This window comes from Chiroxiphia lanceolata, chromosome 11 (assembly GCF_009829145.1).
Source record: "Chiroxiphia lanceolata isolate bChiLan1 chromosome 11, bChiLan1.pri, whole genome shotgun sequence".
In the NCBI taxonomy this organism is placed as follows: domain Eukaryota; kingdom Metazoa; phylum Chordata; class Aves; order Passeriformes; family Pipridae; genus Chiroxiphia; species Chiroxiphia lanceolata.
In genome coordinates, this window is record NC_045647.1 from 21,774,554 (window position 1) to 21,788,732 (window position 14,179).

Here is a 14,179-nt window from a genome sequence, read left to right on the forward strand (position 1 = left end):
ACTGTTTCTTTGAGTAGGCCTATAATAAATATTTATCTTGAAATGCATTCAGCTCCGTTTTTCCTAATTTCAATTCACCATTGCTAAATCCCCCAACCACCTCCTTAAACTAAATTCTATCCATCCATACCATTTGATACCATTTCCTTCATAAAACACTAATGAGATTTTGTGAAACATTCTGATTTTAAAACGTTGTGCCAGCTAATTTAACGCTTCCATCTAGAGCATCTCAAAGATTCAGGACAAATCCTTAAAATTAGATTCCTATGGAATTATCATTTTTACTGTAATAAAAGGTTTCTCCAGATTTAACTATCTGTTATTACTATTATTTTGGACATGACACTAACATTTAAGATGTATTTTACAGATCTATACTATTAATTTCTTGCTTAAGTACATCACCTATGTGCAAGACTGGTTTCATCAGCTTAACACAGATTCTTCAAAGAAATTCAACAGTAATATCCTATTTTTTTTTTTTTGGAATCCAAACCAGACTTGAAATCCAAAGAACATTTTCCACAAAACATATGCATAAACAGAGACATACAGCAAAGTGGTTATTGAGGATCTCAAGGTACTAACAGGGCTGAGAACTCATCCTCTGGCACCAACAAGTCTTACACATCTATAAAACCAAAACTGTTTTATCAGCCACACTAAGGCATTCACTGGTCCATATCCAGAAGCTACTGTTGTTACAGCACCAAAATATTTAAAAGGTAAATAAATTCCAATAAGTCATAGAAACTTAATGCTCTAAGAAAAATAGCAATAGTCTGATTCAGCTTTATTAACTGATATGGGTGATAGTTCAGCACTGAAGTATCCCCTAATTGCAGATAATTAACCTGGATTGATTGAATGAGCAAGCCCAGGCACAGATAATACACCTGGATAGAACAGACTGTGCATTTTTTTAAGGGCCAAGGAGAGAAGGGTTCACACAGCAGTCGAAGTCCAGATTGTTTATGAAACTATTGAGTGAGACTGGACTTGGTTGTGGCCCCAGAAGAACTGTACTTGGGACCAGCTGCCAGTTCAGCTCAGACACAACAACTGCTGCCCTTAGAGCCTGGCAGATCAGTGTTCCAGCTCTGATCCAGCCTCTCCCTCACCAGCTCGTTTATAAAGATGTTGTGGCAGCTCAAGGGAATTTAACTATTTTCAACATACATGAAATATGCAAAACATTTATGAATGGTTAATTAAGTTCATTCTATATCTTGCTTTTTATACATCAAATTAACTATAAGATTGTGATTTGTAACAATTACAGTCCATGAGCTCCACCACATGCACATTGCATAGCTGTATTAACTATGTATCATACAAAATATCATAGAAGATACACAAACAAGGTAGCAAACCATCAAGGCAGCTTGTAATGCTGTGGCAAAATATGTTCATCATTGGGATTTTTGCAAGTTTTGAACCTCTGAGGGAAAGATAAACACCTTTTCAACAGAAGCTAAAATTCACTGTTTATCTTTTGTATTTATCCAATTATGAGTGCACTGAAGTTTGAAGAAGTTTGCTGAACAAAGTACGTTAAAGATTTTATAACAGCAAGAGAGACCAAAAGAAAAAGATTTAGGTTAGAACTGCTGCTCTGCAATGTACTTAACATCATCTGAGATTCTTCTAAATAAGGAAAACAAAGTCTTATGGAATTAAAGGCAGATTAGGAAAGTAAATATAAGCACAACTCAGGTGAACTGCAAATGTGAACTGTAGAAATTTCAGACAGAACTACTCAGGCACTTCAAGGAGCAGCATCTGTGATGAAAGAAATGAAACATCAAATCCTATAGGACTGACTAGCTACATGAAAATGCCCTTTTGAATATTTTTCATTTCCACTACAGACATTGAAGTTCACATGAAATGCAGATAAGCACAATAATTTCTAAATTATTATACAAAACATCAAAAAAATACACATTCTCAGTTTTCATTAACATGATGCATTATTGCCATGACATTATAAACTATATTCAATATTAAAAGCACCAATTGTCACAGAATATTAATTTCATTGATTATATCTCCCACTATAACAATTTCAAATAAATCAGCTTACATAATGGAAGGGCAGCTAGGATTCCACTGACAACAATATACTACAAGTGAATATTTTCATAAATGAGGAACTAGAATGACAGTTTGCCCTTTCCTCTATGAAATGGGGCTCTTTATGTGGACACAGAGCCTTCAGTTGGAGTAGAACCTAGAAAGGACAAAAAATTCCTTCTGATTAAGATCAATCCCTTTATGTGTTGCCGTGGGATTTAGGTGCTGAAAAAATCTCCCGGAGTTTAATTAGGGGCGAGATAAGAAAGGGTTTATTTTGCCAAGGCAGAAGATGTTACACGACACGCGCGCCTGTGCCCGAGAGGTTACATTTTATAATACCATCCATCCAATCCCAGATGTGTCCACCCTGTGGCCTTTACTCTGGACCACTCTGGGTCCACCCCCTGAAAATGGGTCTGGGGTGCATTTCGGGACCACCTACTTCATCACCTTCACCATCATCAGAGCACAAAGGGTACATAGTTACCTAATTCTTGACTTCATTTTGTTGTTCAGGCCCTGATATGCTGTTCTGCCAACAATCTAGGCCTTGCCTTGACAAAAGACTAAACATTTCTGCTGTATTCAGGGGTAGGAGTGATATAGGGAGCATAGAAAGGGGTAAGAAGGTTAAGGAATGTGTAAACAAGGGTGCTACAGGGAAAGGGATGCTAGGGGGTGAGGGCTGTTGCTTTTAAAATCTACCTATAAAACTTACAAGGCTTACAAATATTAGAAAAATAAAAAACCATTAGGAGCTTAAGGCATCAATGAAAATAAGAGAAGTTATCTTATAATGGCATTCTGAAGAAATGGTCATTAATGGTGCGTCAGTCATTTTCTAGGTCAACACCTTCACTCATCTTTATTCCATTTTGCAGTCCTCTCACCTTGCTCTCCTCCCTCTCTTGCTTCAGGACATAAAGGGCCTTACACAGCCTGGCCAGGTAAGGGAAAACAGCAGTACAAACTACTTGTTTAGCAGCAGAACTGCAAAAAGGATTGTAGGAGATAAACTCTTTGTGCTTTCACACAGCCCACACAAGCATTAGCTTAAAATATCACTGTAATGTATTTTTCAGTGTCACTTGCTGTTTATTCCTCTTAATGATCCTTTTCATTTTCTCTTGTGTGTGCACAGACTTACAATGCTGCTTTAGTAACTGATGATGATGAGAATGTGCAGTCCGGTGGCAACAATTATTAGGCTAATAAATAATGTCCTGTATTGAAGCTATAACTGCCTTTCTTATGAATAGATTTAAAGATATTAGTATATTAGTCATGATATAGGCAGTTAAATACACCGAAATTCAAACTGTTGTTCAATAAAGTTCGTCCAACACACAAATGGTACAAACAAACTACTATGTAATCAAATGTGTCTAAGCTACACTTAACAGCTGGTCAACTAAAATCCATGGAAACACCAAAGAACCACTGCAGAACACATGGTGAGCATTCAGGTACTCGAATCGTCACACCCTTAGCCTAACACATTTGACATGACTTATTACTATCTACATGTATTATAAACTAACATTATAGTTTTACAGTAAGAAATACTCACAAAATGGAATTAAAAATAAGCGTGGTAAGGAAACACCCTATCACAGTCAGTGCCCTGAAAGCATTATCACTACTGGAGTCATCTGTTTCTGAAGTCACCTTCAGGTGGTGTTTTATCACTTGCCTAAAAGAGCCATTGGCAAGCCACCATCTGGGGTAGCTCTAGGTTAATGCTGCTGGGAATAGAGCTGCAGTTCTCTTACCATTCCAGAGCCAGGGCTGTTAATAATTCAGGAGTACACAGTTGAAATAGAAAGTATTGAACTGGGGATAACCTAGAGATTCTGTTTGTTCCATCTAATAATGGCACAAGGGAACACCCTCATTTGTTGCTCTTTGATGTCTCTACAGACGGGAAAAAAAAACGTAAAACGTGGCTTTGTCTTATCTCCTATCCAAGTACGTAAAATAACGTGCAACTTCCCTAAAAGCTTTAAGGCAGGATATGAGTTTAAAGGAAGAAGAATGACAGTGCTGTTGATCACTCCTCCAAAACAGGGGCTCCCAACTGCCATGGCGGTTCAGCTGGCAACACGGGATACTCGGTTTAACAGAGCTCAGTTCCCCTCCGCTCACAAAGTGCTGGGGACAAATTAACTCCCTGGCCCGGGGTGGAGCAGCCTGCAGTGCACCACCTGCAAGGGCACAGCACGATTTCCATCTCACAGTGTTTCACTGCTTCCCACAGACTGATCTGTTGCTTTGTAAAAATATGTTCTCTCGCACGTTGCCAGTCTGTCACAGAAACCCCTTCCTGACTAGAAAAAGCAAGCAGACAGAACCAAGGCAAGAAGAAAACCCACAAATTTTGGTACTTAACCAACTTTTATGCTCATTTTTCTTTCAATATTATCTTGACTACTATTGTTGCCTAGTAAAAATCCATTTGTTGATTGTTTGTAACAGCTGCCTGCTAATAACCTCTCAGCAAGAGAAGGGTAAGCCTTAGTGTGGTGATGGCTGAACTGGTTTCAGCAACAAGTCTGGAAGAGACAACTAGAAATATCCATCTGTTACTCTGTCCTTGTTGGAAAATAATCCCTTGGATACTGGTGAGTCACAGGGACACAGATAAGCTTGGGGGAGCGAGGGGAAAGCTATACTAACAAAATGTAACAAACAGTGCGCATCCCCTAACGCTTCCAAGTGGCTTCACACCTCGACCTCGTCAAAGCTAAGCAAAAAGGTTTCTGTATTATCCCCCATTCCTGTTTTTTTTTTTTAAATCAGTATTTTCCAATCCAGAGGAGGATCTCCAGGAGGTAATTCAGATCTGATAAAGAAACAGAGGACACCTGGTGGTGTTTAGTTGTCAGCATAAACAAACAGCAAGCCAGCTCAGATGTGTGTGCAGCTGCACCAGCAACAATTAACGTAATTCATGCTTTAAATAAATAAAATATGAAGCGATGGAGAACCTAAAATAGTCTAATCACAGAAACACACAGAAATTTAAAACAAACAATATGAACTGCTGATTCCAGATGCTGCCACTTCTTTATGAAAATTGCTCTTTGTTCATAAAGGTTACAGGCAAGAAGTACCAACTGCATGTTCAGAGGAGGCTGCCACCTCCAACAGGCACATGCTATGGAAAAGTAGGACAGAATCCCCACTACTCAGAAACTAAAGGACACAGAGTTGTCAGTTTTGCTGGAGAAAGATCCACAGAGGCAAAAGCAGAGATCTGAATGAGCCCATCCTGGGGCAGCAGCAGCACCCCAGTGAGGTACTCAGCACCCCCCGAACCACAGCATTTCTGGTACCGTGGAGAGGAACCACTGGGACTGACAGACTGGAAGTATTCAGATTTCCATATTAACTTAGTGAAAATGGTTATTTTTTATTGAAGATGGTGTTATTAAGATACCTCTGTGAAGATCCAATGCTGGAAGATATGATACATGTCTTGGAATTCAGACACTGAGCAGAGTCAGTGAGCCTCCTTCATTCGAAGGAGCTGGAGAACACAGAGGCAAGGTAGAAACAAAAACCACACTTGTAGACAAGCTTTCTAGTTATGTGGAGGCTATTCAAAGTTCATATTTTATTGCCAAAAAATTATGCTCTCTCATGAGAAACATACTGCAGTAAGTATTAGAATTTACCTGGCTGAAAAAGAATGAATAAAAGTAAAAGATGACTGTGCAACATACAGAATATTGCACCCTTCCTAACACAACTTCAATGCATGGACTCCATCCCAGCCAAGATTCTAAGTGTGAAAATTTTGTTAAAAAAAACCCCCAAAACAAGTACTTGTATCTTTTGAACCAGTACTGTCAACAGAAGAAATCTTATCATCTCCCCTGCTTGTACCAGCACAAACATGTGTGGTAAAGAACACTGGTGACCTGCTTAAAACTAGCCTGGTTTAAAAATCTCGACAACCCAAAACAGTTGGTTTTAACCCACATCAATTCCCCAATCTGTTCTGATGTGCAGCCACACAAACACCTACACTGATACGAGTGGATAGAAGAAAACTGCTCCCCTCAACAGCAGTGCTGGCTAAAACTGCAAATCCAACTGAAGACCTTCTGGTGTTTGTAGACTTTGTTACCAAAGTCAGCCAAGCAAAAGTTCCACTGAAATAGATTAGAGGCCAAGTTCAAAATCAGTACAACACATAGGATACCTCCACATAAACTTTCAGATCAGTTCTGAATTTTGTCCCAGATCACAAGCTATTAGCCTCAAAAACTAACTGTGCTATTGGAAACAAAACCAGATTAAATCTTAGTAGTAGATGCAAGAAACAAACTTTAAATTTAGTCTAAAATACGTAGAAGACAGTCAAGGAAGAATAGCAAAGAACAGAGTTGTAGGAAAGTTGGAATATAAGGGTTTTAAATTATATGAACAAAATCCACCTTGGAAGCCCCAAGGAGAGGATTTGAGCTGGCAAGCTCGAGATGGACAATTGTGCAATACTCAAGCAACCTTTTCCCCAGATTTTTTTCTAATACACAAATACCCTCTCAAGAATTTGCTTTGTTACCTTAATTTTTAATATTAGTCAACAGTAGAACTTCACTGAAGGGTTACCAGTCTGTTAATTTTCAAACAAGCTTCCCCTTTTTTACTTGCTCATTAGAATAAGTGCATTCTAGGTCAATACCATCCATACCAATATCTATAAAGACCTTTAGCTTCTATTTTGATTTAATGAAATTAGACTTCTTTATAGTAGCAAAGAAGGTATTTTGAAAGCCATAAACCATAGGAAGATAAAACGTGATCTTTGGGAACCAGATTCAGGGAAGCACAAAATCATGAGAGAATAAGACACGCTTCCGTTTCCCGAGCCACTTTCACGCATTTAGCACTCTCATCGAGTTCAGGCAGGTTTATTATGTAGGACTTGAACATTCAAACTAAGCCAGGCTCAGCACGAGGAGAGCATGAGACAACCCTGAGCACAACCAGGATGATTAAACGCTGTGGTCTTTGTGTTTGTGTTCCACGGGGAATGTGTGAAGAACTGCAACGCTGGTGATAATTTCTGAGGAAAGCCTTGGAACAGCATAAAACATGAATAAAAAAGATAAATAATAATTAAAAAAGGGAAGGAGGAGGAAAAAAATAATCAAAGAAGATGCACAAAATTGCGAGGACCTAAAAAAATTAAACTGAAAAAAGGGTGGTGGAAGACTAAATGCGAAACCCACCTGCTGAACATCAGCTCGCTGAGGGGAGCCCTGAAGGAGCATTGAGAGGCGCCCTGAGGCGACCCCTGAGGAGACCCTGGAGGAAGCCCTGGCCGTGTCCCCCTCAGCGCCACCCGGGGCGGGCCAGCCTGTGCGCGGGGCCGAGCCCGCCATGCCCCCGCCGGGCTGCAGAGGGCGCTGTGGGCGCAGCCCCTGCTTGGCCGCGGCCTCTCCTCCCGCCGCGGGTCCGGCGTGCCCGGTCATGGCGCTGCCGGTGCTGTCGAGCTCGGCCGTGAAGTTCCGGCGAGTCCTGGCACACTTCCCACAGGAGCTCAGCCTGGCCTTCGCCTACGGCTCGGGGGTGTTCCGGCAGGCGGGGGCCGCGGCCGAGCACGGCGAGGTGAGCGCTCGGGCCCCGCGGCCCTGTGCTGGGCGTTCCGGACACCGCATTACCTGGAGCTGCCTCTGGCCCTGCGGCTGCGGCTCGTGTACGGGAAGGGGCGAAGATCCCAGTCCCTTACGGGATATTGTCCGGTCCGTGCCCCGGGCTGCCGGGGAGGGCCCAGGGTGGTCCCGGCAGTGGGTTTGTCAGTGTGAGGGGCTCGGGGTCCCCTTCATTCCTGTGTGTCAGGTTATTTACTGCTGTTTTTAAAGAGAATTACGGTGCTGCTATGCACCGTAGGAAGGCAATTGAAAATATATTACCACACTGAAGTGGCAGTCGCGGGGCTTCCACATCGCTTGGGGTACAACTGCTTGGAAATAATGTTTCTTTTTATTTACTTCTTATGTTCGAGCTTTTAAAAAATGTTAATCAGCAGTATTGCTCGTTATTGGCTTCACTTACTAAGCAGTCTCCACAAATGTGACTTTAAATGTGCCTCGTTTTCTTTAAACGGGGATAACAAGAGTTTCAGAGCTCTAACAGCATCTCATTGTCACACAAAAGAATAGGAAGAAAGGTAGCTAACAGAATATCTTTTTAGTGGTATTAATGGGTTAGCCGAGATGCTGCCCACAATTAATAAGCCACAGAGAGGCAATCCTAGTGAATTTGGAGCAACATCACTCCAGTTAGTGGTGTGTTGCAGGTATGAGTTCCGAGCTTTTGTGCTGTCTGTGTGCAGGCAGTGTGTGCCCTGGTTTCTCCAGAAGGGCAGTACATACACTGCACAACAGAAATCTTTGGAGTTTGGATTGTTTTGTTGTCAAAAGCAAAGGAATATGCTAGAAATGCACTTGTTGCCAGCTCTCGGGTGCCTTTATCTGCCCACATCCCCCAATTCACAGCCTTGCAAGTTGCCAAAAGTCCTGTTCATTAGCAGTGTCAGCTGTTCCGCTGAGCTGTGAATTAAGGTGGTGGAGATCTTACACTTGCTCTTCTGTTTTGGAGGGTTGAAATTTGGTCACGACCAGCACAGGAAAATTTTGAGTAGTCTTTGCTAAACGGACAAGAAAACACAACTTTATCTGAATCTTTAAACTGTATCTGACTTTAATACTTGTGTATTAGGCTTAATTCTTATATTTTTCTTGTGAAAAATTATTAGCTGGAAGTTTGATACTACGTATATCTTAGATTATTATGATTGTGTATATCTTAAGTTATTATGATTAACATTGGCTGCTTCTTGACGTATAACCCCCAACACTCTGCTCCTCATCCACAGAACAATATGCTGGATTTTGTATTTGCTGTTGATGATTCTGTGACCTGGCATATGATGAACTTGTTAAAGAACAGGAGTCATTATTCCTTCCTAAAATTTTTTGGGCCAAAACAGATAACTAGTATGCAGAGCTACGGAGCAGGAATTTACTACAACACTTTAGTGCCATGTAATGGTAGGGTAAGTATGATTAGTCTTTATACAAGTACAAATTAAGTAAAATATTTGTCTGTGTGAAGTATTGAAATGATTAGCTTAAAGCAAATTTCAGGAAGCCAATCTCGTAGATTGTAGCTGTTGATTAACTCATGGTATCTTCAATATTTCTGTCTCAAAACTGCTTCACAAACAGCATTTTAATTAAAAAGCAAACAGAGCAGCTGCTCTTGCACCTTAAAAGTGTGAGCAATGTTTGGAACTTAGAGCTAAAGCGCTTCAGAAACTGTATTTATATTCCTTATTACTCACTGTCTGCCAGCTTTGGTGGTGGTACAGTGTATTCTGGGAAAACAGGCCCTTAACTTCAGCAGTGGACCACGTAGTAATAGCAAAGTGGATTCTTACTGTTTGTTTGGCATAAAATGTAAATTGCAACATAGCAAGTTGGAACTGACACCTGTGTTCTTTGGTGTTGGCAATCCTGACCTGTGAGGCTTGGGTGTAATTCTAGGTAAGTGGTCCAGCAAGTGTCCAGCAAGTTGTAGATCTCTGACAAACTATTTCTTGAGTATTTTCAATATCATAAAGGATACTGTGGATTAATCAAAATACTGTAACTTTGGCTGGAAACTTTATTGCAGCTTTGATTCTAGGAAAGATCTTAGAGTTCCAGGCATTCCATTTTTCCCAGAAGTTTGCATGTAAGTAGGAAATTTTTCTTTTACCTCCTGTGTTAATTAAAACATGAAAATGTTTTAGAGTTTTTTATTGGAGGTGTGTGTTCTTTAGAATGAATGACATAGTGAAAAAGGTATAGGTATGTTTTTTCAAAAGCTTTTATTTTGCTTTTTTCCCAGATGATAAAATATGGTGTTATTAGCACTGATACTCTGATTGATGATTTATTTCACTGGAAAACCCTCTATGTCGCTGGGCGCCTACAAAAGCCGGTAACTGTTTACCTGTTCAGTTTTTTGTCTTGAAATGCAGGAAATTACAGGGCTGGAAAGTGATCAGTTGTAGTTTTAACTTTATCTGTTAAGGATATATCGGTACTGAACAAATAATGTGCCCTGATTCAGAGGTGTAGCCCTGGAGGGATAATCTCTCAGAAAGGAAGTGAAATGTAGTCCTTAATGACATTCTGTGGTGATGTGGAAAACCCGCAAAGGTAAGTATGTTAATAAAAGCTTTCTGCCTGTAGTAAATCTTGGATAACTGGACTATATTAATGCAAAGTCCCTTTAATGTTAAATGTATTCTATGCCTTTTATAAGAGACTATAGGGGTCACCAAAATTTAATGTGGGTAAATAATGGAAATCTTTAAAGGTGAAAGCTGCTTTGCTGTGCAGTTACCGTCTAGTGCATTGTATTGTTAAAGTATTTATAATAGAATGAACTATGGGTTAAACACGTGTGTTTTTCTCCTCCGTGTTTGTGTCATAAAAAATAGGAGGTGTTTGCTTTCCCCGAGTGGTTTCAGCAGATGGCAGTGGGGCTGAGGAAAAATTTGTTAAGACAGGAGGGTGAGAAGGAGAACTCTTCAGGTCTTAGAACAGAAGTTAATTATGCTCTTAACTAAAAATTTGGAGTGAAAGTTTGAATAGGTTGTCTCAGCACTATTGGCTTTTCTCTATCTCCAGAGACATACTGTAGCATGATACAGGTCAGAGCAGCTGTTATCTCTGTAAATAGTGAAACTTAATACATTGAGAAAAATAACTGAAGGAAAAATCCTGAATGTCACATTAACAATGAATAATGAATAGCTATTTTCAGTGTAACTGCATTTGCTGCTACTTTGATTTGTGATATGGTACAGTGAATAGATCCAGTTAAAAGTTCTCTGTACTGTGAAAAAGCCTTCCTTAACTTTGGTGCCCTTTCAGATTTACTCCAAGAATCAACATCCAGCCTTTTTGTACCAGGGTGATAACTATTGCATTCTGACTTCCTGGGAGATTTTTAACTCTCTGAACTGTTTAAAATTTGTTCATAAATTAATTTTATCACCACTGCAGTGTTTCCAGGCATGCAGATTTTGAAGCCTAGCATATTGTTTTCCTCGGAAAAAATTCCTGTGGTCTTCCATAAGGAGGAATAAGATCTCTTTGGAGTTTCACATTTTAAAAGGCTGTAACTGTGGTGTTCTTAAAACAGGTCCATAACATGGTGCTATTTACAGGGCTATCCTAAGGTATAAGCACCTATATGAGTGTTTGTGGTGCCACAGACTTCTCTCTTCTGTCTTTCCTTAGAGATTCCCTGTAGCAGCAAGTTATGAACATACATTTATTAGTTCATCCCCATGACCAGCGTGTCTTAGTTATTGAAACTACTTAAGCAAGTCTGTTATGCATTCAGTAACCTTCTCCTGTGGCTTTCAAGGAAATAAATAAATAAATAGTGCAGAATGATTGAAACAAGTAACCTCTGTACTGTTGCATTCACCATCATATCAAAATCAGATATTATTAAAGTTTTATGCCTCTTAAAGATTTTGCCATAACTAAAAAGTATGTTCTGAATATCAGCAATGTCAGCCATGACATTGCTTTGGCTGTGTCCTTTCTATAGTAAGAATTGTGTGTAGCAGATATGTCTGTCATACTTTATTGAACCTGGGTTTGGTTTTGGGTTTTTTCCCCTGTTGATTAACAGGGTATTTGTATTCCTGAAGAAAAATAATTACTTGAAAGGGTCCCTTAGCTGTTTCAGGTTATATGTGGGGGGAGAATTTCAGGTAATACTGCAACGCATTTGTGTGTGAATGGGCTTTTGGGGAGAAAGAACAAATGGGATACCTTTGTTCATAACTGCTAGAGCCTTTGCATTTTAAGGTATTGTGGGGTAAACAGATATTAAAAAATCTGCCTTTTATAAGCAAGACACTTGAAAAAGACAGCAACTGGCAACAAGCAGGGATTCCTGGAGAGTTGTTTCTGGAAGAGCATAGTTATAGAGCCATCTTGTAAACCAGGATGACTTCATCTGTCTGATGTTCTATAATGGTGTGTTTCTATATTCTGTTCTTACCAAAGATCTGCTTTTTATTCCAGTATATTTCCATATCCCAGGTGACTGGTTTCTCTAGTTGGTCTTGAACAGTTAAAGTGTTTCCTAAAAACAAATACTTCATGTGGCGCGTGGAAGCGTTAAAGTGTTAAGTTCTTCACGTATGGATGAAGATTCCGTTGAGTTCACATTCTTCTCATGCAAAGTGCAAAAATAAAACCTTGCTTCTTCTAGGAGGACAACTAATGTCTGAGAAGCATTTGGTAGGGGAGTCCTCTATTAAAAAAAAGAATGAAGATGAATATTAAAACTTAGCTCTTTGGTGTTCCGTTCTCTTTCAGTGAGACAGTGGTCTTTTTTCTTATTGCATAATCACATATGAAGTATTTATGTTGATGCATTTGTATTTATTGTTTTGATCAGTCTTAAATTTATGAATATGGAAAGGTGAATAGCTCTTCAGAGATTGGCTAATGGCTGTAACATATGGCAGTTCCAAACCTGTTTTTAAACCCAGTCTTTTCTAGCAGACTGTTAATTCTTAAAAAGATGTTCCTCTTTCTCACACTGTGTAAACAAAAGGGGACACTAGTCCTTATTATACCATACTAATAAGATCTAATTTTGAATAAATTTCTTATTTAGTTTTCATGCTGGATTGAGTAACATTTCTAGTTCCATCTTCAGTAGCACTTTCCTGAAGTCTTGCTTCCAATGACTGTGCTTTTTCAGGTGAAAATACTGACACAGAATGAGAATAGCAAGCTGCAAGCTGCTCTTGTTAGCAACCTGAAGAGTGCAGTCACAGCAGCCTTTCTCATGTTACCAGAAAGTTTCTCTGAAGAAGACCTCTATATGCAGATTGCAGGACTCTCCTACTCTGGTTAGTATGTGGTGTCTAAAGTCACCGAGGAGAAAAGCTGTAGTTGGAGCTGTTGTACCACAGTTGGAAGTCTCACGTGTAGTAAGTCATTTGCCCTCTTGCTTTGGGCCCACACTGCTGCATGCTCCAAAAATTGTATCTGAATGCTGTGTTACATAACAGCTCCAAATGACTAATTGGGCTTATTCTTAGGAAATAGGTGTAGGTACTTAAACAAAGCTTCTTATACCTACTTGATTTATGAACAGCTAACTATGAGTGACTGAATATGATGAAATAATGTGGGGTTTTTTCTGTTTGTATGGATTTTATTTTGGTTTAGTGTTTCAAAACCTTGGAAAAAAATTTCTTTCCGCTCTCAGTGTAATGTTGAGTCATCTTATAGTCTGACTCATACCGTGTCTTCTCTTACTTTTTGAGCGTGATGTGTTTAAGGTTCTTATTTAGTTAATTTAAGGATCCAGATTATGATTCCTCAATGTATATTTAATATTCACCTCCTGGTTAGTATTTGTTGACTTTTTTTTTTATTTGCTAAGAGAATTTCCTCCTTTCTTTAGTTAGGAAGTGAGTATGGAAAACAATTGAGGAAACTACTGCAAATGGCTATTCAATGTAAGATTTAGTTGTTACAATTTAATTCAGCATTGCTTTTTAAATGTTGATATCCTTATTGAAATCACTACGAACAAGTTTGATTCCTTTATGCAGCACTTCCTTTGCTTGTGTAGAAATGCAAGTTTGGCTTTAAAAAATCACAGGTGGGCAGGTGGGGGTTATAAGCTGCAGCTTGGCTGTACTGAGGAGTGTTACTGTTCTTTAAGTAATACTTCCCTGAGCAGTTTAGATTGCAGCTTTTTCAGCTTTTCCGTAGTAGTTTTTTTCTGAACTGTTGCCTGTTTTAAAGTGACAATAAGAGGGTGCTGGCAATGGGATTGCCAGCCAAGGCTTTTTGCTGCAGGGCTGCAGACCTGTCCACCTGAAACCTGCCCCGCAATGGCATTACATTCTTGGTGGGCACTAGTGACCGAGATACTTTTTTATATAGTTTTTGAAACAGTACAATCAAACAGAAACATGGGAGATCAGTTACCATGCTATAAGATGTTGAAATTGGCTCTGCTGTGTGAACAAAGCTAAAGCAGTAAG

At 39.6% G+C, this 14,179-nt stretch overlaps 1 protein-coding gene across 13 annotated transcripts in view; it reads left to right on the top strand.

Annotated features, from left to right (window-relative positions):
* The first annotated feature begins 7,491 nt into the window (after nt 1–7,491).
* TAMM41 (TAM41 mitochondrial translocator assembly and maintenance homolog) overlaps nt 7,492–14,179 on the top strand; it is a 29,039-nt gene continuing 22,351 nt past the window's right edge. For 4 of the 13 annotated variants that reach the window (XR_004359065.1, XM_032699157.1, XM_032699159.1 and 1 more), the window contains exons 1-4: nt 7,496–7,701; nt 8,972–9,151; nt 9,988–10,080; nt 12,880–13,030. Coding sequence is in view for 8 of the 13 variants with exons in the window: in XM_032699157.1 (XP_032555048.1) it covers nt 7,564–7,701; nt 8,972–9,151; nt 9,988–10,080; nt 12,880–13,030 (562 nt within the window). In the remaining 5 variants the exon portion in view is untranslated. Of the gene's footprint in view, nt 7,702–7,743; nt 7,933–8,971; nt 9,152–9,987; nt 10,081–12,879; nt 13,031–14,179 lie in introns of those variants that run through there. The other 9 variants (XR_004359063.1, XR_004359062.1, XR_004359064.1 and 6 more) reach the window with 6 other exon arrangements.